Source organism: Lichenostomus cassidix, chromosome 6 (genome assembly GCF_008360975.1).
Source record: "Lichenostomus cassidix isolate B80296 chromosome 6, HeHo_3.0, whole genome shotgun sequence".
Lineage (NCBI taxonomy): Eukaryota > Metazoa > Chordata > Aves > Passeriformes > Meliphagidae > Lichenostomus > Lichenostomus cassidix.
Genome location: NC_139487.1, coordinates 7,194,087 through 7,221,312, shown reverse-complemented (window position 1 = coordinate 7,221,312; position 27,226 = coordinate 7,194,087). Strand labels below are relative to the sequence as shown.

At 34.5% G+C, this 27,226-nt stretch overlaps 1 protein-coding gene across 4 annotated transcripts in view; it reads left to right on the top strand.

Annotated features, from left to right (window-relative positions):
• ATRNL1 (attractin like 1) overlaps positions 1 to 27,226 on the top strand; it is a 431,564-nt gene that overhangs the window by 175,570 nt on the left and 228,768 nt on the right. For all 4 annotated transcript variants that reach the window (XM_085064762.1, XM_085064761.1, XM_085064764.1 and 1 more), the window contains exons 22-24: positions 717 to 811; positions 1,445 to 1,523; positions 2,705 to 2,862. In XM_085064762.1, the coding sequence (XP_084920888.1) occupies positions 717 to 811; positions 1,445 to 1,523; positions 2,705 to 2,862 (332 nt within the window). The remainder of the gene's footprint in view (positions 1 to 716; positions 812 to 1,444; positions 1,524 to 2,704; positions 2,863 to 27,226) is intronic.

Sequence of the window (27,226 nt, the reverse complement as noted above, 5' to 3'; positions counted from 1 at the left end):
CCTGTGGGAACTGCCTGGCAGCTCCTCTGCTCCAGTCTTGGGGTGAAAGAAAAATGTGTAGAACAAATGCCAGTGGGGAGTCAAATATAATTCTTTTGAGCAATAATGCACAGCCAGTTGTTTGTCTTGTGTGAAAACTTTGTATCACTTGCCACTTAACAAAACCTCTTAAATTTCTGTCAGTTTAGAAAGGAAACACTTGATGGTCACATAATTTCTCTTCAAAATTCCATTGGGCCATTTAGTTATTAACAATCTTATTTACTATCATATCATGCCTTCAGACCATGTAATTTTAGTGTAGATGCAATTTTTTCCAGTTTTTTTAAACCTAGTAACTGAGTAATTATTTCAGAGTGAAATTAAAAAACTGATAATTCTCTAACAACACTTGATACTGTATTTTGGAATAGTTATTTCACAAAGAATGGCTATTTCAAGTTATGTGTAATCACTGCTCTGACTCCATGATAGAATCTGTTTCTTAATTTAGTTTTTTTTTTTACTTTTTTGTTCACCTAATTTTAATTTTTCATTGTTTCAAGACATTATAGTGCAAATACTTCAACAGCGAAATGTGTGAGTAATCCTGACTTGCAGATTTCTCCATGACTTTTAAAATAAACATTAATGGTATATTTTTAGGTGATTGCAAACCATATAATTAATATGTATACACCTAATTTTATTATTTTTAATTTCTCTTTTGCCCACAGACAGCCTTTTGATTGATTACCAGTTTACCTTCAGCTTATTACAAGAGGATGATCGCCATCACACTGCCATTAACTTTATAGCAAATCCAGAGCAGGTAAGAAAATGTTAATAATTTTAGTTACGTTTTCAGGAGTCATTATTAAGATTTCCATTGTATGTGACATTGATTAAAGGTTTTCAAAGTGTCTATAAGGTTTTAAAGATAGTTCACATTTTTTGAGAGCTGAAAAATTAGTCTGGTGCCTTCATTGAGAACACTTTCTAAATGCTCGATGCACTTCAGCTTAATCAATACTCTGAAGAGCTATCAGTTGGTTTGTTTTATTGTTGCTCCCATGCATAACAAGTTTTAGTATCTTCCTGAGATGAATTGAAGGGGTGTACCCTTCAGTTAAGAAAACATTTTTAGTTGAGGAAGGTAATTTTTGGCTTGTGATTAAAATTTAGGCATGTATTTTTTTTCCTTTTATTTTATAAAGGCAATTATTTTGTTATTTTTAGGACAGTGTAAAAGGATAACTGGTGTAGTTATAAGTTAAATTGTACCCTATTCTTACTGAAGCAAAAAAGAATTGCCTTTGGCAGGAATTATTGCCATTTCTATTGAAGTTTAAAATGAAAACTGGAAGATGATTAAAAGGCTGCATTCAGTTATGTGCAGTAGAGTTACATGCAATACATTCTGATATGTTTTCGTAACTTTCCTCTTTTGCTTTTTTTTACCTAGTCAAATAAAAATCTGGATATATCAATTAATGCATCAAACAACTTTAACCTCAATATTACCTGGTCTGTTGGTTCTACAGGTGAGTGTAAATTTTGCTATGATGACTTTTTCCCCAAACAATTTCATGATCCTTTAAGTTATTTTAACCTGATTGCCTCCTTGTTGCTAATTTTGATAATAAAACTTTGCCAAATGTGTTCTCTTGCCATTATCATTATGCCATTATTAATTATATTATTTAAACCTCAGATGATAATTTGCAATCTGAATAAAGCTTCATTAATATGTTGACTTTCTCTCCTATTCAATTAAAATTACTTTGGTAGGAAAAGCTTGTAGCCTATTTAAATTTTTTAAATGACAGTGTTATGAAATGCTGTGATTTTAATTAAGATAAATTGCTTCCTTAACTACTGCAGAGACTGAGATTTTATTTCTTTGTTTCAGTGTTCAAGCTAAAAATTTAATTATTAACCTTAACATTGATATCAAACAATAAAGTTCTTCTGTGTATGCTGATAAAAGGAGCTGCTTATCTATTTTTTCTCCAACTTGGAACCCCATTACTCTTCTTTGTTTTAATTTAGACAGTTTTTCTGAATTGGTTCTATTGACTTTCTGAAAACACATCCAAGGAGAAGCACGATGCTTAAAATGAAATAATTAAAAAAAAAAGAAGGTTCAGAGTTTCTCTCAAACTCATGAATTTCTTCATCAATGCATTTCTGAAGTAGTTTAACATACGTGATTAGCAAACTGTTTATTCCTTAAACTTAACTCAGTCACCCATTTATTTGCAAAAATGATAAATGTTTATTAGTAGTTACATTATTACCACTTTCATGAACAATTAAAACTCTACAGCAAAATGTTAAGATGTAAACAAATTCCCTTTCAGGTTTTATTGAGCTATGAATTTATATTTAAATGAAATATAAATTATGGAGGAAAACATGTTATCTGTTTAGCTGATCATAATAACTATCTTATAAAATTCATGTTACTTCTGTCACATTCAGGATTTGTATATAATTTTTTGAAAACAAAGTAAAAATTTCTGTGAATTCTCTGCATTATGTTAAATATACCTAATGTGCCATGTAAACTGTAATAAGGGGTTGTTAAAGTTTTAGAGTGAAAATACCAAAAGCAGTTAAGAATTTAAGTTTCTTACATGAATTTACTTTAGCATCTTTAATGAGGATTAATATTTTCCACAAATATGTATAACTTCACCTGAGGTATTAAAATTTTTTTTAGCTGGAACAATATCTGGAGAAGAGATTCCTGTTGTTTCAAAGGCTAATATTAAGGAATACAGAGACAGCTTTTCCTGTGAAAAATTTAACTTTCGAAGCAACCCAAACATCACTTTCTATGTCTATGTCAGCAATTTCTCCTGGCCAATCAAAATACAGGTTAGTGACTCCTTAGTGCTTTTAGAGATGCTTTTATTTTAGCTTTACATCAAATTTCATGATTTCACTCATACAGAAAGTACACAAATAACATTGTTTGCATGCTGTGTTTTCTGTGTCTAAGAATTCTATTACGATGACAATCCTTGTTTGATTTTAATGCTGCAATATACCTTCAGCATTTAGACGTAAACATAGAAAAGGGTATACAAACATGTGTGTACCTGGATATTTGAATGTAATCCTATGTTAATAATTACCTTTTGGAGCCTCTGATTTTTTTTAAACCTTGAGTGACTGTAGCAGATTGCAATATCACAGACCAGTTCAGGCTAAGTATATTTTATTAGAATTTATGTTCTTCTTTCACCTCATTGGAATCAATTTAATTCAGTATTTTCTGGAGTACTGAGATACTGTGCTGTAGCAGACTCAAAAAAATCAATGCAATTGTGATTCCTGCCTGGCCTCTGAAGTTCCTGCAATATTTCTACTTATCATTGTTATGGTTGTATTTGTGAACACAGCATCCCTTGTACCAGTGAAGGAACTGATGTGGATGAACAGCTTTTGACTGTAACTCCCTTACAGAATTAAGGCTTAAAAACAAATTGTTAAAATGATAATAAAATTTCATAATGCCAGGTGATTTACTCCAGAAAGAGCAAGCTCAAAATACTTCACAGTTAACCATAACTAAAAATATCCTACAAAATTTCCATTTTAGTGGGGAAAAGCCCTGCATGTTTTTCCCAAGATACAGAACCTAATTTTCATACATACATATATATGTATAAAATAAATAAATAAATAAGATAAAGTGTCCTGGATTAAAGCAGTTAGCTTCTGAGTAAACTGTCAGAGAAATGTTTCTTGTTGTGTTAAGTAAAACTGGAGTTATCTTAATCAGACATGAGCAGTAACTGGAAATATGTGTTATCAGTGTCAAAAGATGAATTTATGCAGCTCACTAACATTTATGAATATACTGGTTTATTCAAAAATCTAAACAAACCCTGAAGACCAACTGCTTGCTTTTACTCTTCATATTAGGGGTATTTTTTACACTCTTTCCCACTCCCAAAGGATAGAGCAACTTCAACTGCCAAACAGGCTTCCTAAACAAATCCACGGAGCAATTTCAGCTGTAAATGCATTACACTCTCCTTTCACCTTTCCGGCTGGAAGGTGGCTGTATCATCATTGTAAGACAAACATTATTAAGGTGATGCATTCCTGAGACGTGCAGCTCTGTGGCACATCTCAGCTGGCAGATCTCAGCTCCTGCCTGTGCTGTTTCCACTGCAGTTTAACACCCTGGGGAAGGGAATCCCTGAGCATTGGTTACTTCCTTTCTCTTTTTTAATCAGAATTTTCACTGTCTGCCATGGCTACACAGATTTTTTTTTTTGTTGTATTTCTTTTTGAGGCACATTGAAATTCATCAGCCTAGACAGTTCTACCTCAGAGGTGATGGTGTTTGACTTGCATTCCTTTCCTGTCCTGCTAATTTTTCATAAAAAGCTTCTTCCACCTAGAAATTAAGTCACTCCATTTTATGCACTGGAAAAAGAATGCTAAGGTCCAACTGGGGAAACTGTTTTAGGATGTTAATTTTGTCCTCTGTATTTGCTTTCTGAAATGAACACGACTGTTACTAACTCTTAGCCTTTTTTATGCTGTGATTTGTTCTTTTCCAAGAAAATATCTGAAGTTCATGTTACCCCTTTATGTTTCTTATGTTTGGTTCTCTTGCAGTAGATGACATCTTCAAATTATTAATGTAGCCGGGAGCTTTTCAGAGAAAACAAATTTTGTTTTATATGCTAACTTTATAATTTTGCATATTGTAGAAATTTTAAAAGTATAGGAATCCCTCTATGACTTAGGGTTAAGAGAAGGAAGTCATGGTTGGCTCCAGTCCAGAGGCTGAAGTTTCCAAGACCAATACTAAATTGGCTCTTAGTTCTAATAGTTATGATCTTCTACATCTTCATTTCTTAGCATACCAGATTTCTCCTTCACACTAGGGAAAAGTGGTTGATATTAGTCTATTTGCAGTGCAGTCCTTTTCACTAAAATGGCCCCACTGCATTGGTCACATCCTGTTGGGCAAAAATGTAGTGATATTTAGTAGCAGCTCAGTACTGAAAGCTGTGGAAATTACTGTGGTTTCCTTGAGGGGTATTCTCTTTATTTAATAAGTAAGGTAGCAACATGGAATTTGGCACATGCCTTTCACACAATGCTTTTGTAGAGGACTAAGTACTCCAGCACACTGAGCATTTTTCAAGTACAATCTGAGTACCAGTCTCCTGTATTTCCATTATTCATCACATCTTGTCGAGAACACATTATATAAAACATGAGTTCCTAAGGAGGCAGAAGTACTGACCTTACTTCCTTTTTAACTGGTATTTGAAGTTGTGTTATTGATGTTATTATCAATGGTGTTATTGGTATGCATTTCACCACTCTGCTCTTGTGCCTCCTGTTATGCTGGCACTGAGGCTAAGATTTATTGGGATTTTCATTGGGAGGGCTTGGGCACTGGAGTTACTGCTCTTCTCTTTTTCTATAGGAAAAGAAGCAGCTCTCTTCATTATACAAGACATTTAGTTTCATTTTCTGTTAAAGTCACCTATATTATCTCTGGTTTTATATTCATTTATCTCCAAGATTTTCATGACTATAAGGAAAAGCTGTCCATCCCAGCAGGTGATTGTTTATTTGGATCAATGGCTCACATTTTTTGAGCTCACACTTCTATTATGCATGTTACCTATTCAGCAGCTATTTATGCATGTTACCTATTGGATTTTTTTCCCAAAATGTTAATAAATCCCTGGTGACTGTAACAAAAAATACCTTCTTTTGAAATATAATTTCCTGGCTTTGGAAAAAGGATATATGATGATTTGTGTCAATAAAAATAGTGCTTTAAGATGTATTGGTCTGTGATAACTCCACCTGCAACTGGGGAGTGACCCATTTTATTGTTGTTGCTGGTGATTCTAATCACCTCAGAATGCAAGTTCTTCAGCACTGGATAGCAGTGAATTACCTGCCAAACACAGAAACTATGCAGGGAGTTCTCAGTTTCAGATGTGCTGCTGCTCTCTTTATAGAAATGTTCTGTAGGTTCCCAGCAGCCAACACCCTCCTGTCCACAGGCACTCAGCTGGGTCATCTCTGTAGCCCTTGAGGGAAAACACTGCATTTAAATTTCCTGATGCTAAAGGCATTTTGTAGGCTATAAAATCACTTCTTCCCTGAGGAAAGGAGGAACAGAAATGTGAAATAGTTGCATAAGGAGTCATTAGAAAGGTGGTGATGTAGGACATCTTCAGCATAGAGCTGTTTCCAGAAATAGATCTCTTGTCTGTTGACCTGGCTGTAGCATGGGCAGGTGCCAGTTTTTTCTCAGAAGTATGTAGTAGTTATACACTGGCACACAAATGTTGGATATTTCCCTGCTGAATTACTGGAACAATTTATACCACACTTTTTCTCTGTTTCCTGTAACTCAGGTTTGCTGGAAAGTAAGGATGGATAAAGACCTTAAGCTTAACTGACCAGACTTCCATAAGCAACAGTAGTTTATGCATCTTTTCAGAGGAAATCTGTATAAAATATCTTTGTTAACAGAGGGTTCAAGTGTCCAAGTAACAGGATTTATCATCCAGACTTAGATTTGACTGTCTTTGACAGTCCCAACCCTTCAGGTGTACAGTTTCTTATTTATTGGTTAAACAGGACTCCATGAGAAAATGCTCTTGCCTTAAAATAGGCTAGATGAGGATAGAACAGAATATGTGACAAAGCTCCATAACTTGTTTCTGCTCATTTTTATTTTATTTTGAGAGTAGATGTAATTCAGCCTCCACTGGTAATGGAATTTGAAGGCTGTAACATTTATTGAAAAGCAGTAACTCAGACTGTAGCCAGCACCTCAAATAGTGGTCAATGGTCCCTGAAGAAGTAAGCAGTCATAAAGCTTGGGCTTCTGACAGCTATGCAAATATTAATAACAGCAGTCACAACGTGTTCTTCAGTCTCAGGAAACTAATTTTATGGCAAGGGATTTTTGTCATTTAAGCTGGTAACAGATGTATTTTCTTTTTTTCCATCATTTGCTACCATATTCTGAAAAGCAGTAACTGCACATGAAAAAGCAAATACCCTTAAAACTCTGTCCTGGCTATTCAGCTGATCACTGTCCCTAAGGACAGCAATAACATCTCTGCTTCAGGATCAGCTGCTTTTCTGCACCTATATCTCTTTATATCTGTCAAACATGTAACTCTGATCTCAACTTGTGCCTGAGCAGCAAAATTTTCTACCAGTTTTAAAGCTGCCTCTGGAGATAATCATAACAAGTGTTCTGCTGGTTATTTCCTTTCTCCCCTTAAGTGTAAATGAAAGATTCACAAGTGTCTGAGTTTTAATTGGGAAGGTCAGTTTAAATTGTAAGGTTCAGCCTCAGCAGCAAAGCACTGTCTGGCAAAATTAGGTTTGTGTTTAATGAAAAAAAAAGTCTTGTTATAAATTTTTGAACATAGCATAGTTAAACTAACATGTTTCCACAGCATAAAACAATTATTGTTGCAGTGAAGTTAGACAGGATGTTGGTGTACATGTAGAATGCCCTGATGTGTTGGAAAGAGGGAGTTTAATAGTCTTAAGCAAGCCTGTTTGGTTCTGTTTTTTCTGCACTCTGGCTTCTGATGAAAACTATCTTTGGCACCCTGTATTTGTTTGTGTACCAGAACAGAATAATGAATTGTGGTGAAGATTTACATTTTATTTGTATGTAGCACAACAAATTATCAAAACTACTTCATATATAAATCTTCAAGGGATTTTTTTTAAAGCTGAAATTAGTGTTCTTTCAGTTTACTGGCTCCTGTTTCAGAATTGATTTCCTTTCCCCTGTTAATAGCCTGCATGTAGCAACTGAAGGAGGAGTGTAATGTAAATCAAGAAGCATATCTACCCTTGTAATAAAATTTACTGTGTAGCATGATTTATTTCACCTTTTTTGTTTTTGTTTTGGACTTCATTTGAATTTTTAGCATTCATGAGTGATTTATATGCTGTGAAAGCTCCAAGAAGTAAAACTTGTCAGTCACTGCCATTAGAAGTTACAATAGTATCACAAACCTAATCACTAAATTAACTAATTAAGATCTGATCTTTTTGGTTTTTAAGACCTTGCCAAATTTTGCTCAGGTCAGGATTGTGGACCCTTTGCTTGGAAAGTGTGTATTTATCCACATGTAGCTGTGTTTGTACAGAGCCTCCTCCCAGCAGTGATTGCATGCCTAAATTTAATCCCTATGATTTATGGGGAACAATCCATTTCTAAGTGCCTTAATGGTTTTCATCGAGGCTGCTGAGTAACTGCATATAGCAATGTATGGAGACACTATAATTCTGGAAACACTAAACAGGTAGTGATGATGAAGTGGATGCATTAACTTCCAAAATGACTTTGATGTTTTCTTACAGTAAATATAAAATCCCTCTTTTAAAAAGGTTTGAGAGTAGAATACCAAGAAGAAAAGGCTGGGAAATATTATTGAGTTATCATTAAGTGACAATTCTGCAAGGAGCAGGAAATTCTGTCAGAACAGAAAAAAAAAAAACCCAGGAATGGAAAGCAACCTGTGGTGCATGATGGATTCATTTATAGGTGGCTGAGGTGTAGCCTAAAATGGATATATATGTGTATTTTCAGTTTTCAGCAGGGATGATGATATTGATCGTAATGAAAATGCAGGATTAATAACAACCACAACAACAACAACAATAATACAGAGAAACAGAGAATAATTAAATTATTCAGAGATTAAAATGGGAGAATGTATATATAAACAAGCAGGGATCTCTAAAACAGATCACAAGGCTGCTCATGATACATTTGTGCTTCAATATTCTGTCAAAGTGGTTCATCTAGTCACCTTTCTGCGCATGGCATTTAGTTTGTTAGACAGCAAAAAGTCTGGAAATTCAGATTTATATCTTCCAATAGTATTGTTTTTTATAAAATATTAACATATATTAAATATACTTTTTGCTCTATTGTTAGATTTAGAAAAAAAAATCTCCTCTAAGTGGAGAGATTAAAAATTATTTTAAAATTGAAATCAGGACAGCAGCATGAAGGTAAAGTTTCATTTGCTCCATTGCTAGTATCTAAAGCTAAACTCACTTCTGTTTTTCAACACATGAAATACCATTGTTAAAATTCTCTGTCATGGTTACATTATTAGGGGTATATCTGTTACATGTACAATTATTGCATTTTATAAAGTACTTGAAAATTGCTACCCAAATGTGGACTTTTACAGTAATTATACTTACTTTTTTCTTTCTTAGGCAATCAGATATAATACCAGGAACATACTGGTTTTTGCCTTGGAAAATGGTCTACCTATAATATCTATAATTTATTTCCTTGTAGTTGGAAGGTCACTTGTATGGAGAATAAATCCCAAGGCTGTATAATAGTCCCTAAAAGCTTGCTGTGCCCAAATACAATGCAGGATTTTCCAAAATGTTTCCCATTGATTCCAAAGTATTGCTAAAATTAGGTGTTTTCTGATGATTAGATTATAAATTTTTTACTTTAAATAGTGGTAAAACAGTTAACATTTGTCTTAAAATATACCAGAACAAGGTTGCCAACCATACCATGCCAACTTCTACACCACTGCAATAAATGTAAATGTTATATTCATTATTCTTCCTGGTACATTTCTTCTTCCAATCACCTTAGAAAAGGCTTAATATGAGCCACCAGAATATCTGTAAATATTTAACATAGTTGATGTATTTCTGAGAAAGCAGAAGCCCTATTAATAGTTCAGCTGATGATTTAAAGGAACCAAAATACCTAATTAAGAGATAATTAGTCCTCAGTGATGCATAGTTTTAATTGGTGTATAATTTGAATGTCTGAGATAAGAACTCGTGTAACTGATGTGCCAGTTGTGTAGGGCTTTCATTTCCAGGCAGACCAAGGCATCATTTACTGGTGGTTATATAACACAGTAGAGATGTATAGATATGGTATTTGCTAATAAAAATTATCTCCCTATGATGTTTAGCAAGTAGATAATGAGATCTTTTTTCCCTCTGTAATTTCCATTTCTCTTATATACCTACTGAAGTAAATTTGAGTTAGAAAATTTAGAGTGCAAGAGAAAAAAATTGCTTCCAGATACCTTATGTTTGTTCAGGACTTTTGATTAGCTATAGGAAAAAAAAAATCAATTATTCATCTTGGGATTTGGGGTGGGAACATATGGTGGGGTATAGAAACCGTTTGTTCAATAACACGAAAAAAACTTTAAAAGATTAAAATTCTCCCTGAAGAAAACATCCATGCCTTGTTGAACTGCAGAAGCCTATAAAGGTCATACACAGTGGCTTCAGAATTATTTGAAAGTAAATGTTTGGCTCATAGGGGGTTCAGAATGGAAATAGGAAGCTGGTTGTAGAGAATAGATATTTTCAAACTATTTATCATGACTGTCAGAAACTCCTTTGTCAGAAGGATTAATACAACCTTAGTTGCCCTCTCTGATCAGGATTTTATAGAAAAGTTTGGGCAATGTACAGGATTTCTGTTTCTTATATTGTTGCTTAAATTTGGATTTCTGCCAAATCTGGGTTTTTCAACATTTCTTAGTAAACAAAATGTCAGTGGCTTGAAATCAGTTTAAAAACTTCAGTGTAGGGGGTTTGTGAGGAAGGCTTCTCAAGAGCCTCACATCTGAGCAGTGATGATGATGATGGTGATGATGATGATGTCAGCCTCACCAACATCCCTGTGGTCCTGACATGGACAGGAGTTTCAGGGTTAGGAGGAGCAGCTCTTAATTTCTCAGGCCATGGCAAACTAGCTAAAAACTGTAGGAATGCTTACAGCTGAGTTTGCAGGGCTCTCTAAATCCCAGCTTTCCAAAAGCACTGAAGCTTCAAAAGCTCAGACAGTTTTATGTGCAGACACATTCTCAGGAGTAAGCTCAGGTGTCATCAGCATCTTAGTGCAGGGAGTTCTACCTTAGATTAAGCAGAAATTCATGCTTAAGAATGTTTATTTTAGTGAACCAGTATTTTTGAAGTCACTCAAACGTGTAAAAGTTATTGCAGTCACAGATACAAGGAGCTGAACTTCATATTTGCTGCTGGAAACAATCCTCAAGAATGAGAAATAGTTGCCATATATTGACCTTTAGGACCTCTTCCAGGTATTCTTCTCGTGATGATATTTCATGCAGACCTCTGTTTTATGAAAAGCTTGATATTAATATTTTAGCTATTTGGCCACTGTAATAATTCCTGAGATGAAACAGCAAAATGAAAATATTACTCAGTGAGACCTCCAGGATTCGAAAATCCAAAGCCATTCTGTGATTCCTCATGGATTAACTGCTGCTGTATGGTTTGAGCTCAGCTGACCAGTGTGACGATGTGAGGAGGTCACAGTCCACAAATGCCTTTCCTGAGGAGCACAGAAGGAATGGCACAGAATTGAGTACAATCACAATCTCTTTGTTTATCAAGAAGAGAAGCTCAGGCCTGCAAACCTGGCTGATAATTGGGCAGATATTTGGGAGCTGCTGTGCTCTCTGTTAGATTATAGTGTGAATGCTCACTTCTTCACACTCTGGAAAAGGATGTTAGGGTCATGATTCCGATTGGTTTTATTATGAAATGCTGATTGTTTTATTTTAAAATGCTTTAAGGACCTTTTAATTGTGATAATGATGCTATTTTAAAAATCTCTTAAGTTCTTTATTATCAGGAAGCTAGTTTAATGTATTTTGAAGAAAACCAAAAGAAAACTCATAAACTGCTTGCTTTATATTAGACAAACATATTTTGTGCCTTCAGGGAGACAGGACCAACAATTACCAGACATAGAAAGCCAGATAAGCATATTAACAACGAGGATAGAGAGCTTGCAGGTCATCTGCTTGTTTTAAAATCTGGCTTTAAGTACATTAGTTACTTGTCATTACTTTTTCATGTAAGCACTTGATTTCATTGCTGCCTAGGTGTTACTTCTCATAGATGATAAATCCAGAAGGGGCTGCTTTGGTCATATAATTTGAAATGAGACATAAACTAAAGCATAGGCTTTCATAAATTAATTGCAGTTTGAACTAGACCATATATTTAAAAAGAATCACTCTTGGCCTAAATATTTCTAAAAAGGGGATTTGCATCTTGACTTCTGCTGAATAGTTCTGACTGTCAATTATTGCCACTGTTAAAAAATGTTTGATTCATAGTAAGTGTAGCTTTCCATGAACTAGTCATGAAATACAATTTTGTGCTAGAAAGGAGAGCTTCCTCCTATAAAGGATGTGATGTTGTTGCAAATTCCATGTACTCCATCACCTTTGTTTGGCTTTTCTCTGACCCCTCCAATATTTCAGAGCTGTGGAAGCCAGAGCTGGATATGCTTTTCCAAGTGGGATTGCATCTGGTGTATCAAATGCAGTTCTTATTACTCTTACCTTCCCCTCATCCTCCTATATATATGGCTTTGTCAGTGACCTATTATTTTCACTTTCTTTCCTCAGCATGCAAAATAAAAGTATATTAATGATGATATTGTTTTCTTATAAGTCACTGACAGAACTTTTAAATAACACTAGAAAACTAAGATCCAAGAATCTTGCTGTGTCTTGCATTAGAAACACATTTGTACAAATGTGAATCTCTATTTGCAATTACGTTTTACATTAGTTAAAAGTTTAATAAGTGCCATGTTGAATTTTCTTTCTAGTTCCTCAAAGTGGGGGTTTTGTCAGAAGGATTAATACAATCTCTTTGCAAGTAGAAACAGAAAAATATCCAGAAGCACTGTAAGTTGTGTTAGTCATATTGCTGTGGCTGCTTTTGGGCATGGGTTAGGTGGTGTAGGCATGAATTGGAGTTCAGTGATCTCCTGTGAAAATGTGTAAGAGCTGCTGGTTATAGAATGCTTGTTTTGAACACATATATTCTTAAAGCTGATAAAATGAATTTTTAGACCAACATGCTCTACAGATTTTTATATTCTAGTCCTACATTATTATTTATCTTACATGATTTTTATTCATTGTTCTCATCTTTCATTGCTAGCATTTCATTAACATACTTTACAAAAAACCAGGGGAAGATGAATCTCGTGTCTTTCTTTCCTTCCTTTTTTGTTTTTGTGTCATGATGTCCTCATTTTACTTTCTTGTCTTTTCTTTTTATTATTATTCCTTCCAGTGACAAGAAAAGTACACAAGACTGACATTGTTACAGATTGCAGTCTTGTTAAAATTGCCATATTAACTATGAGGCCAGGTAGTGAAAACCCATTCAAGCTGTCAGATATTCTCAAATGAGTGAAATAAAAGCTGTTTGTATGTGTATAGAATCATCATTACTCCTTTGTCTCCTAATGCCATCTTTGTGCATGCTTTGAATTGTTTTCATTTAAGGTAATTTTGTTCTATTCTCAGCGATAGTGTCTGAGAAATAGTGTCTGTGTACACATGAGATGTTTACTGAAATGACTAATTTTCCCTGATAAAGGTTTTGTATTAGTTATCTCTAGTGGAAGTGTCAGAAGCTGTGGCTCTGGGAAACAGAGAATAGTTTATAGATGAACCTCTCAAGGTCTCCAGTCCAGCTCCCTGCTCAGATCAGGGCAAACTTCAAACTAAGATCTGATTGCTCAGATCCTTGTCTAGTAATTTTCTTTGCTGCATCTGTTGCAGATTCTGTCCATTGTGTCTAATCCTCTTTCTCTGCACCTCTGAGAAGACTCTGAGTCCATTTGCTCTGCAACTTACTCATCCTTTCTTTGCCCTCTCTTTAAGACATTCAGAGTTAATAACTTCTCTATATAGTAAAATGTGAGTTCAATGAATTTGCAGAAGACATTAAAGATCAATACCAAGAATTCAATGCAATTCACTGCATTCTCCTTGAGAGTTCCTCTGGCCCCAAGGCTTTAACAATAATGAGAATAGTTACACATTTGAGGTAATTGTTTTAAATAATAAGTTGTGTAATATAAATATAAACAAGACAGTTTCTTTTGGTATTTATCCAGCTGTTGAGTGTTTCGAGCCAAATACTTATACCTGCCTTTGTAAAGAAAAAATATTACTTAAATGGCATCTATATAGTCTCCTTCTTTTCCTCCTTTCTGGCATAATTTTTAAATATCCATTCCTGTATTGAAAATTTGACTGGGCTTGTGTGTCCAGCCTAGAGATTGGAAAGAGCAAGGATGGAGTACATCTTTTAATTGGTTCAACTCAATTATCTTAGATGTGTTTTCCAGCTTACTGTTTCTATAATTCTTCAGCAGCAGCAGGGATAAAGAGGGGGGAATAGGGTAAAACTGCATTTAAACTGAAATGTAAGTGTAACAATTTGCAATTTTTTATTGTTGTGGGACTCTGCAGCGTAGGAGGTGAGATGTCAGTGGAGTAAGGATTCAGAAAATGTATATTCAGAGGTTTAAAAAGAACATTTTGGCTCAGCTTTCTCATTGGGGATGTATTATTGTACCACTCCTAGGCATGAGTGTGGTGTAACTGCATCCATGCCAGAAGGAAGGCATTCAGTGACATTCTGAAGTGCTTTGGTCAGCTCTTTGGTGAAGATTCAACAAAAGATGTGCCTAAGTCACAGATATATCAGCACTCTTCTGGTTAAAACCCACGTGCACCAGTAACAACAGATTTTTCCTCAGCTGTTGCCCTCTCCTTATGCATTAAAAAAGGCAAAAAGCTATTTAATTCACATCATATTTGTATTAACTACTGTAAGCTGAGAATGCTTTTTTTGTAAAATGATTACATTGTTGTTTTGGCTTTTTTTTTTTTCCCTAAACTAGTAACACTTCATTTGTATTCTGTTGCCATTAACCGCAGAACCTGATTGGTTTTGAAAATCTTTTTTAGTTGTATTCATCTGAGGTAAGGCAAGTAGTGGGAAAGGAAAATCAATTGCAGCTGTATTATTTGCAATGTAATCAATTCACTTCTCCATTCTAACTAGAAGAGGCATCCTGAGGAGCTGGGAAAATTACACTAATCTGATGTGTTTGGATCTTTGTTTCGTTGTAAAGACTGATACTCATCTCCTTACATCCACTTCCTTTGAATTTTATTTAGAGTTCACATAGATAAGGGCTACTTGAAAACATCTTGAACATGGATATTATCATCCTGTTTTTTTGACAGTACATTGTCTTTTCTGGTCTTGTTTTGGCTTTGCTTTGATTCATCTTCTGTATTCATTGTTTGAACCTAAATCTAAAATTTAGACACATTTTTAATCTAAAATTGTGTGTTTAAAGTAAAATATGGAAGGGAAGGAAACAGTAGCTGCTCAGTCCTTGATTTTCATGCATACAAAGTCTTACTCTATCCAAGATTTGCTTCCATTATTAATACATTAATTAAAATAAATTATACTTCTTTTTACTAACTGCTGATGTAAATAATAATTTATGAAAGTGAAGGGCTATAACTTTTATGTGCTGGACTTCAAGTCTTGCAAATACACATGGAACAATTAAGTGGTTTTCTGATATATTATTAATATAGGCTTAGGGCTGACAGTAATCTTTTCCATTATCAGGATATGCTACCTAATGTTTTAAACAAACACTTTGACAGACTCATCTATCTGTTTTCAAAAACCACATTTCCTCATTATTTGAACTTAAAATAGTTTCACAATTCCTTTATTTCCATACATAATCATTCTCTTTAGATATATTTGTTATTGTGCAACCATTTTCAATGACATCAGTAGCTCTCCATTTTTCCTGGTATTTATTCCCTTTTTTTGTATTTATACATGGCAATCCTATTGCCTATCAGCCTTTTATCCAGCTGAGCAAGCTTTATCCTTTGATGGAATCCTTAAGATTAATTTTCTGTTCCCCTCCTGGCCACCCTAATGGTTCTTCACCTTCAGTTTGAATCTTTCAGTAGAATGACAGTGCAGGGTACAGTTATTAGTCTGTCAAAACATTGTTTTGCAGTTAGAAGATTAAATTGCACAGTAGCACTGTTATTGTTACAATTTTGGTTACTCCATTAAGATGCCTCACATCCCATTTGTATTTTCCTTATGCTTGGCTGGTGCAGTTTGAGGAAGTTGCTTTAGTGCTGTTTATTCTGCACCTGTTGTAATAGCCAGATGGAAGACAGGACTCCTGTTTACATAATAATGAAAAACTTTCATAACAATTTAACTTGAAATTATAAACTTTTTTTTTTTTAAAGATGTCAGATTCAAATTCTATAATAGTATAATAACCAGTGAAACCAGTGAAATCTGAGTGCCTAATTGCAGTGCATAGATGCTTTATCATGAGTACCAATGTGAAGTGATACTCCTGAGTTTGCAAATACTCTGTCAGATCATGAACTCGAGTTTCATCTGGGGGATGTTTTCACATGGTTTATCATTCATGCTGTCTCCATTAGCATGACTGCTGAGTTACTGCAGTTGCATTCACTCTGTATAAAATACTTTGTGTGTGAATTTTTCTTTTTCTGAAATGACCTGTGCTTAAATTCTTGCTCTTTCTTTCTTTATTTTTTTTTCTTTTTGGTGTGATATTTTAGTGTTACCTTTGTTTAAACCCAGTCAGTGTGGTGTAATGAAGCAAATTGTGGAGGAAGGAATATTTTATTTTGGTATTTTTAAATTGAACTGATAATTATGGAAGATACAGTAGTGAAAATTTACTAACAATATGATAGTAGGTGTGCTAAGCTTAATTGTGTTTTTTATCAGAAGGGACTTAATAGGAAATGCTGCATCATTGCATTAACATTTCTAGGGTTTCTAAAGGGAAAGATTCAATTGTTATTAATTATATAAGATGTATGGTTTTTAAAGGATTCTTAAATCTACAGCATAACAAAAGCAAGTTATTTAAATGATCATACTAAGCAATATTGTACTTTAAAAATTCTACTGCTAAGCTGACACCTCTTGTGTTAATAGTGTTCAACCAGGAATTCAGGATACAAAGAGAGCAAAATGAAAAGGCATACAAAGACATAAACCAGGATTAGTTGCCTTGAAGAATAGTGTTTTTACAGTTTTGCTCTACTTAGCTCTTCCTGGTTTCAGTTTTAGAGTTCAGGGATAGTAAAAATTGCAGGGAGGTTTAGAAAAAATTACTTGAGACAATACTGAAGTGAGTTCACTTGTTAATCCAATGAAAAAAAGACTTAAAAGGGTGACACTGTAGCTAAAATTGTCTGAGTGATGATGGGGGAAGGAGTTGGAGAAAGGGAGCAAGAAGAACACACAGGACTAACTATCAGTGGGAGATACTTAGTGTAGACAAGCTGAAAGGAAAGGTGGCACAGGCAGTTTCTAAAATCTCTGAAACCAGATGTTTTAAGAAAGGAATTATATAACCACCCCTCTGGACAGATTTGGTTCTCCACTAGGGAAGCAGATATGTCCCTCCCGTCTGCTGTACTTGCTGTGCTTTTGTTATGTTTTCTGTGATGAATAATTTTCTTTTTTTAATATTCCGTGGTTCTTTTCCCTTTGGGATGTGAACAATTTTTAACAATAAAAGTGAAGTGAATCGTTGGTGGCATCTTACTAAATGACTGAAATCATCTTCCTTAGGATAAGACACAAAGGTGTCCTACAAGCCATTTGAAGAATTGTGGAGGTAAAGCAGTAGTGGGGATGAAGTTTACAATTATCTCTAAAGTTGTTATGAAGGAGCAATAATTCACAATTTAAAAAAAGTTTTGTAGAACTAAGCAGTGATTACTACAAAGCAGTTAATGGGCTTCAGAAAAGGAAGATTAAACTGGTCCATTTTCAGCTTTGTAAGTTTCCTGTGAAGGTTTTAAAAACAAATGAAATTGGTCTTTTACCAATTGACTCTTCTTTCACTGCCAGTTTGTTGACACTTAGAGCCCTTTGCTCCACAAGGAACGAGAATACAATTGGTCTAGTACATGGTCTTTAATTGAATTGACTATTTTGCTCAGGGAATTGATAAATTGCTACAACCTTCTGCTCTGAAAGCTGGTGGGGGGTTTTTGTCTTTTGTTTTAGGAATAGAAAGAAAGTATGAAAGAATAGCATTCGGAACTGGTTAGAGACATCGCTGGATTTGTTTTGATTAATTGTATCATTGCAGTCTTAGTTCTGTGAAATATTTTAGGAATTAATCAGTGGTTACTGTCATTTCTGATTTTGGTTTAATCATGCAGATAAAATAAACTTTCATATTCAATGTTCCACTTGTGGTAGAATATAACTGAGTGTTTTGAACTTTCAGCAGCAAAATTACTTCTCTGATCTGAAAATATTGCTAAGGAGAATATTTTTCTTGACCACTTAATGTGAATATTAGTGCATTGAAGTTTCTCTAAAAGGTAGTTGACCTGCAGACACAAAATGAATGTCATTTTTTATCAAACAGATTAAAGGAAATTGCCAAGGGTATTTAATCAAGAAATTATGACAGGAGTCCTGTATTTTTTTCCAATTAAATTGATATTTTTGTTGATAATTGATAATGCCCTGTCCCATTCTCCTTCTTCACAAATGCATTTCCCACTTACAAATTCTGTAAGTCACAGGTGACTACATGGCATTTTAAAGTCATCTGGATGCCTGGATTTCATTTTCAGAAGAGATTGGGGCATCTGGGTACTCTCAATAACTTTTGTGATATCAGCCATTATTTATCTTTGATTTTATTTAATATCCCGTTATGAATAGGTTCTGTACAGCTATTTTAAAGCAGTGGAGAAATTTCAGGGGTTGCTTTGTCTGAAGACATGCACTGGGCAAATGCAATGGGATCATCCTCATTTGCTTCAAAGGATCATCATATGAGTTTTGGAGAGCTCTGTGGGTTTGTGTGGCTTTAGTGCCATACTGCAGAATTTACATACAAACCTACCTTTATGATTTTTTTCTCTACTTTAATCTCAATATTTAAATAATTTTTTGGTTATTAGTCAAAACCTTATACAAGTCAGGATAAAACCATGATTTAGTAAGAAGCCTGTTCTCAAAGAAGAGAAGCTATGTTACGTTGCTGAAAATGAAGAAATAGCTTTAATTACTTTTGTCAGTTTCTTATGTTATTTTTCCCCTATTATGATGACTGTGTAAGTAAACTTTCGTCTGTCTTTGCATGAAATAAACATGTTTTCAGCAAATTTTAAAATAGATATTTATTCTGAAGAAAGCAGTTGTATTGCCCTTGTGAGTTTATAAGGCAGCAGACATTTTGGGGAATTATCTGCCAAATATCCCACTGCTGCAAGTGGCAATACTTGATTAACCTCTGACCAAAGATAACTGTGTCCATCAGGATATACAGAAGCAGAGTTAAACTATTTCATCATGCCTTAGAAATCTTTGCTTCACTGGACTTTCACTGTGCTCTGAGATGATAAGGACAATGAAGGAGATTCAGAACTGCACACTAGAGCTCAAAAGACAAACAAAAGCCTCTCCGAGGTTAAAGCTGAGAGATTTCAAGAGGAGGACTAGAGTGAAAACTCCTTCAGGTCACCCACTGAGTTTGCTGTTGTCCTGAAAAAACTAATGGAAGAAAAGGAAAGACATGGAAATACATAGAAAAAAATATTATAAGGGTTAATAAGAAGTATTATCATTTTATTCATTGCAATTTTTATAACTGCAATACCTTACAAATCAAATTGATTTCAACTATAGACTTACGTATTGGTGAAATTCAGTTTTAAGGTTAGTAAAAGTGCAGCTGTGAAGAAAGTGCTTGATAGGCAAAGGAGCATTGTGCTTCTACCAAATGTGACTTTCAAACAGAACATTCTTTTTCTTATGTCCTTGTCTATTTTGGTTTTCATGTATGTTGACAGTTTTGCTGCCTGACAGTGTAAGCTGTTGCTCTGTTTCATCCTTGTTTTTGCAAAGATAGCTGATATGAAATGCATATAAAATACTTGTAAAGAGCCTTGAACTCACCCAAAATTCGTTGAGATCAAAAACATGGGTAGTATTATTTTTATATAACTCAGCATAGTATATTAATGTATATTAGGATTTTAAATCCTAATTAGTGTTATAATGGGTTTTTTTTCAGTTTCAGATATTCCAAGTGCAAGCCATTTGTACTTTTGGGTTCCATCTTGCAAAGTAGTCAGAGTGATCTATTGGCACCTCATAGTCATCAAGGAAATTTTCAAAGCAAAGCTTAAGCAGTTAAAATTCTATGTTCTAATTCCAGATTTCTGTAATAATATGGTCCCATATTTCTACACATTTAATCCATCAGTGAAGCATTCCAATATTCAGAAACAGGAAGAACAAAGGAATTTTCTTTCTTCATCAGTCATCTTCCCTTCCAAAACAAAAGCCTCTTTAATCTTCTGGGCAGCAGTTGTAGATGTTTAGTGTAAAAAAACCCCTTTTTGATTATTTTGTTTCCCTTTGAATCATCCCTTGTCTGTACAAACAGAATATTGGTAATTGCTCTGGCTTAAGCATCATTGTACTGCATGTAGTTATATATCTACTTTTTCCAAGCTGAAGTTACATGCTAAAATCTTCTGAAGAAATAGAGCCTGTATTATTTTCCTGCTGTCAAATAAGCCTTTTTTTCTTCCCATTCCATCAACAGTCTCACTTTCATCATTTTTCTTTAGAAAGTTCCCCTTTCACACAAGCAAAGGGGGTTAAACATGGGCATTTTTTAGGATTATTCTCTTGATAAGAATAATTGTGATATCTTGCCTGTCCTGAATCAAAACCGTAAACAGGCAATGAAAGGAAATAATTTCCTCTTTCCCAGCTCTGCTCTCTGTTAGGAATCCAAGCAGCCTTTCAGCAGCTGCTGTTCTGGGTGGTGCCCATGATGTTGGCAGATTGGCTCTGCAGGTGGTGCCAGGTAAAGCATCCACAGCATCTGCTGGGTTGGCTTCTGCTGGAGAGCCATTGGAATGCTGGCTCTTCCACTTCTGCCCCTCAACTTTTAGAGGCTTATTTTAACCATACTCTTGAAATTTGAATAGAAATTCTTTCACTTGGAAGATGTGTAATGCAAACCTTCTAACTCGGCTTTTTAAGGCATTACTGTATGTTTTTGTTGAAAATTTAGCTTTAGAATTAGAGATCTTCTGTTAGTTTAGGGTAATATTTTCCTGTCTCTTCTGTACCTTGTTTTCAAGCCCATATCATTAACTCAGTAGTCATGTCTCAAAGAAAACAAATTCTTCCTGTGGTTGGAGGCTCTGATGAGTAGCCTGAATATTGCATGTTGATTGCTCACAAATCACTTTGTATGTGAACTCCTTATTTTTCCTTTGTGATGCACAAGAAGGTATATTATCTTTCATAAAGGGTTGAGTGAAGTTAATAGAAAAAATGGTATATGAAATTATTGTTCTTTTTATTCTCTCAAGAAAAAAGATAGGTAATGTTTGTTCAGTTAGGAAAAACTAAACTGTATGGAGTTATGAAGCTTGTAGGACACTCTGAGGCATTTTCAGAAAAATGCTTTTTAACTGACCTTGTATGAGACATCTCTGCCAGAAAAATTAGATTCATATGACATTAAAAGTTATGGATTTAAAATTATTTTTCCTCATCATACAACCATAAAAATTGGCTGCAAAGCAGCCTCAGTTTTCTGCAATAGGAATGTACTAATCCTTCTTTTACCAGAACCAGATTTCATTTAGTTACAAAACAGTTTTAACTGTAAGCCTGAACTAATTTTTCACAAAGTCTGCATCAGTATTCAGATAAACTTGTTCAACAATATTAAGTGTTTTTTTTTTATCTAATACCTTTCCCTTGCCTAGTGTATTGTACTGGAAGTAAAATATGTCAGGAAATGGGTGATAGGCATAGGAAGATAATAAATTGAGATGAGATAAACTGAGTGGCAGATAGAGATATCTCAGTCTGAATGTGGCCTGGTGGGTACATTTTTCAGATGCCATTTACTTTTCATTTATATATGTAAGTATATATATATGCATATATAAATATATAAGTAGTATGTATGTATGTTCCTTGAGATAATTATTTCCATACATTTCCATATTCATTGCCCTATGTAAGTCAGAATTACTTCAGTGTCAGAGCAGTATATGGTTACAGTTCTGTTTATCCTGAGGTTAAATTGAATTGTCCATTTGGGTTGTTCCTGTGGAACACTTTGTTAGTGAAGTCATCATTTGTGGAATAGTGTTATGGGGTTTCATGTATTCCTCTGGATGATGGGAGAGTGAGTTTTTTGTTGACACAAAACCAGGAGGAGGCTGAGGTATGTGAGGGGGCTGTGCTGAAATCCAGTAGGACCTGGAGGGGCTGGAGGAATGGGCTGACAGGAATCTCTTGGAGCTCTGCAAAAGGAAGTGCAGAACTTCTCATGGGGAGAAAAAGCCATGAGCCAGCAATGTGCTCCTGTGACAAGGAAGGAGAATGGTGTCCCAGACAGTGCTGCCAGCAGGTCAAGGGAAGTGGTCCCAGGGGCAGAATTTATAATGTATCTTGACTGTTTTCATAGCATTTTTAATTTTTTAAGTGAATATTGCCGCATAAAATTCTAACTAAAATGCCAGATTAATTATTTTAATTGACCTTTATAGCTTGAGTGTAAGTACAGCCACGTAATTAGCAAATGACAGTTACTGATATGGTAATCCTGATTTTTAACAATTTTTTATTTGTGAAAATGTTTTAATACAGCCTTTCATAGCTTAGTTTTTACTGTTAACCTGCCTTGAAGTAAAGATCAGTAAGTACAACATAGGGGAGGTTGAAGAAAAGCCAGCTGACATTTTGGTGTATGGTTGCACAGTTCTTTACAATGTCCTTTCATTGTGCTTTCCCTCAGTATTGGAAGATCTCAAAAGCAAAATGATCACAGATCTCTGTAAGGTCTCTGAGTGATAATCACATGATTAAAAAGATCTAAATTTCAAACATAAGTGTCCTTTACTTCTGAAGACCAGTGGTTGTAGCTGTATCTTTCACAAGCACAAGCCCATGTCATTCTGGCCTGTTGTATAAATTATGGAGTGCATTTCTAGCTCAGTTTGTTTGCAAAGGGAGAATTATTTTGAATTCTAGAAAATTATGATGTAGAGTTAATTGGCATGGATACCAGATTTAATTTTATTAACATTTGTTTGTATGGTTCCTAATATTGTTCAGTTCTGCCTCTGGGAAAAAAAGAAGCAAACCAGAAAACACTCAAAACCACTGTAGTTTAAATATTAGTAACTTAAGAAACTTAAATACTTTATATTCTTATGCAATAGTCTACTAATCAACATTTATATATCACAGCTAAAATTGAATTAAATTAGATTGAAACTAAATTACAAGGTCCTGAGTAAATTGGATTTGCTAATTTACTGCTGAGTCAATCTGCAACTGATGTCATAATTTAGATTTGCTTCTTTTGTGAGAATGATGCCAAGAATTATTCTTCCCTTTGCAGTTTCAATTTGTGAGCATGAAGAAAAATGATCATGCTTGAAGTACAAAACTAGTAACTGGCCAGATGTTAATAATGAATGTGTAAAGATGCCATTGCAGGTCTTGCAACTCATCTTTTCTTGAGTTTGAGAGACAGAGCTGGGACTCACTGGCTCTCAAGAATGCTCAAAGTAAGAGGTGTCTTATGGTTTGTGTATATAAAACAGACAAGATTCAAGATGTAGGAGAAATGTTGCAGATGTCATATTTAGCTGTATTTATAATCGCTGTTTTTATATGCATTAAATGCTGCCTTGAGAGATTTAAATAATTTTTAGTTTTTGACCACTGACCTGTTTATGATTTATCATCCTAAATTCTGACAGCTGGCTTACTTCCAGAATGTGTGGGAAACAATTTTTATAGCAGGTATTTGAGGATGAGGTCCATATCAACTTCTTTTTCCATTTTAGTTAGCTTTCAAAATGTATATTTCATTTTTTGAGTCCTAGAAAGGGCTGGTTTGACATGATTTCCTACTCTCAGATATAAATCAGGAGACTGTTTTATTACATAATAGCGTGGCTTGCATAAATGCACTCCATTTATGAAACCTCTTACATATTTAGGGAAATTTCATAATATGCCATATTACTGTGAGTTGTTCTTCCCAGCTGGAACAACGGCCTTGGGCATGAAGCCACACAGTTGGGCAAAATAATGGCATCATTTTATAGCTTGATAATGGCACCATTAGCTCAAGATATTATCATATCACCTTTTTATGGATACTTATACTTTAAACCAAGCTCTGTTATATGACATAAGTGCAGTATTGGAACCGACTTCAAAAAATAAAGGTGTAATTTTTCTTTCAACAAGTTAAATATTGTAACATTTATGTAGCTATTATCCTTATTCTTTATAAAACAGTGAGCTTCTCCTTTGGATGTTTAATAGAAAAATATATATAAACCCAGCAGTTTTGCATCTGAAATAGGCACTCAGGTGTGAGGTGTTTCGTGACCCATCGAGTGGGACTTTACTCCCAAACAGATGGATGAGAGCTCTGCCCTTGGCCAAATTGATGCAGTTTCTCCTTCTTCCACTCTGATGGAGCTGCTGGTGCTTTGGAGATATATACTAAGTGCAGGTTCAAAAAGTTAATTTTGAGTGTTTCAGAACTCAAATGGTAACTCCAGTTTGTACTTGATCTGCTTACAGACTTCAGCCTCCTCTTTGAACTCAGGCTTTGCTCCTCATAGCACATCTCCAATTGCAATTAAAATGTGCAAGACCTACTCTCTCACACAGTCAGCCTCTTTATGACAGTCCAGTCCACAGCAGGAAAGATTTCTGAGAGATTTCCTGTTCTTTAGTAGGTCACTTTTGCCTGTGGATGAACTACAAGTAATTTGACATAATAATACTCAGCAGCATAAAGGTATGAAATTGGGAATATCACTTATTACTTGAGAAAACACATTAGGTTTTGGGGTTTTTAAAGGAGTGTATTGTGCAATTTTATTACAATTTCTTCAAATAAAATTTTATATCATCTTATCTGTTCAAAGTTTGGATCCTAAAGAATCCATGAATGTTGCTTGAATACTTGATCTTGAAATTTGTCAGGCAGTTTGTGTTAAAATTAAAAAACACATTTATGATAAGTTGTATTAAAAGAATGATGGAAAATTGTTAAGATTTTCGTTTGATTTGAGAGCTGTAGCTTGCCTTTCACTTTGATTGGAATTCTTACATTCCACACCCAACATCTTTAAGAGGTTTTCAGATGGAATTTTGGTATAATGACTGCCTAGGAAACAATCAAAACCTACCAACCCTCAGTAAGGAAGAAGTTGACCTGAAATTGCACTTGAGTTCTGATATCTTTGATTCCTGTCAAGCTTTTAAATTGCAGGACAACAAATAATTGGTGACCTTGAAAAGTCACTAAAATCTATAGATCGAATTTTAGGAGATAAGATGTAAAGGAAAGTAAGCAGAAATTCTTAATTTCATGGGAAAAAGGCATCAGAAATATTTATGGTAGAAATTTGATAGAATATTGAGATGTTTTCATCCTTGGCATTAAGATGTTTCTTCACGATAAAGAAAAAGTTAATAAATAGTAAAAAATAAACAAGAACATAAATACTACAACAGACAACAGTTTGTATTTTTTATAGTTCTGACTGGAAAGGCATTCAGATATTTTTGTTAATACATTCATTAATCTTCAATTTCAGAACACTTAAAATCTCTCATTTAAGTTGGCTAATTTTGGAAGGATATTAAGCAGTTGGGTTTTTTTTAAGACTAAGATTGGAAATGTATCAATTAAGAATGAATAAACTTCTTTATTGTTTTTAAAGATAATTTTAAAATTTTAATAACTGTGGCATAATATTGTATTATCTCACACAGTGATTGAGGTTGGAAGGAACCTCTGAAAGATTAAACGAATGGTTTTGTCCAAAGATGGAGTCATTGAGCAGATAACTCTTCACAGTGCAATTCTTCAGGCCAATAATGAAAAGGCAGAGAAGTGCTCATTACAAACTGTAAACATTCAGACTGGTGCTTCTGTAATAGCATGTTGCAGTAAATATATAGATTATATTGCATCAAATTATATTACCAGAATAAAGATATTTCTTTCAGGAACTTTTGAATGTTAAACCATCTTTGAATGTCAGTCAGTTTCTATCAGAATATCAGTTGGTGCTTTTTATTTTCTTGTGCTATAAACAGACATTTGAAAGATGTTTTTTATGCTTTAAATTAATAAGAAGCATAATGCTCTTTGGTATCATATGTGGAGAAGGTTAAGTTTCACTTGAACGAGGTAGTTTTTGTTATTTCAGGTAAGTTCTTTTAGTGGACGTCTCTGCACTTGCCAGCCTTGGAAAAATGGAGAGGAAATGAAATCTTTCAGAAATCCTTTTTCTGTCTTCTCTCCTGTTACTGACACAGAGGCTTAATAACCCATGCTAACAACTGTGGGAAGGGAAATAATCATGCTTATTCGTGGAATCACAGAATGATCGGAGTTGGAAAAAACCATCTGGAGATTGTCTGACCCCTTGCAGCAGGGTCAGCTAGAGCAAGTTGTCCAGGGCTTTGTTGAGTCAGGTTTTGAATATCTCTATGGATTGAGAATCAATACCCAACCTGGCTGAGCAGCCTGCTCTAGTCTTCGATCATCCTTGTAGTAAAAAAAATATTTCTTGTGTTTAAATGGAATTGGCTGTATTTCAATTTGATCGGATTTAGGTTGAAGTTTAGAAAGATAATTGGTACATGAACCACTTTTAACTTAGCGTTTTCAAAAAAAAATAATATTGAGAATGATTTGTATTGAAAGAGTTTTGCAGTATAGAACACGTTGTAGTGAAAATTGCTAGTAACCTTTGAATTTGGTCACATGGTTTTGTTGTACTGCTTCCCAACAGGCTAAGTCAAGATTTCAGTAAACAACATAAATCAGCATTAAGCCCTCTACAGATGCATAAAATAATTGCAAAAACCCCTCACTTGCAGCTAGAAACCAATTAAGCGTTCTCTCTCAGAAATAATAAACATACAAATCTCTATTTTTTCTATGTATGTTCTTCTCTCGCTGAAAACCATGAGTATGTTCTCATCTGGAAAAAGGGGTTTTGGGCAAAATGGAGTGATCTGGGGAATTTCTGCAATCACTGAGGAAAAGAAAACAACCCTTCTTTTTGAGTGTAGTCAATGCATTTAGTTGAAGATATCCTTCTGCAGTATTTTTGTCCCAGAAAATGTACTGAAAATCTTTCCTGGAATACTCTGAGGATATTCCTTACATATGACTGTTGGCAAGATAGATACTTTAAAATCTGTG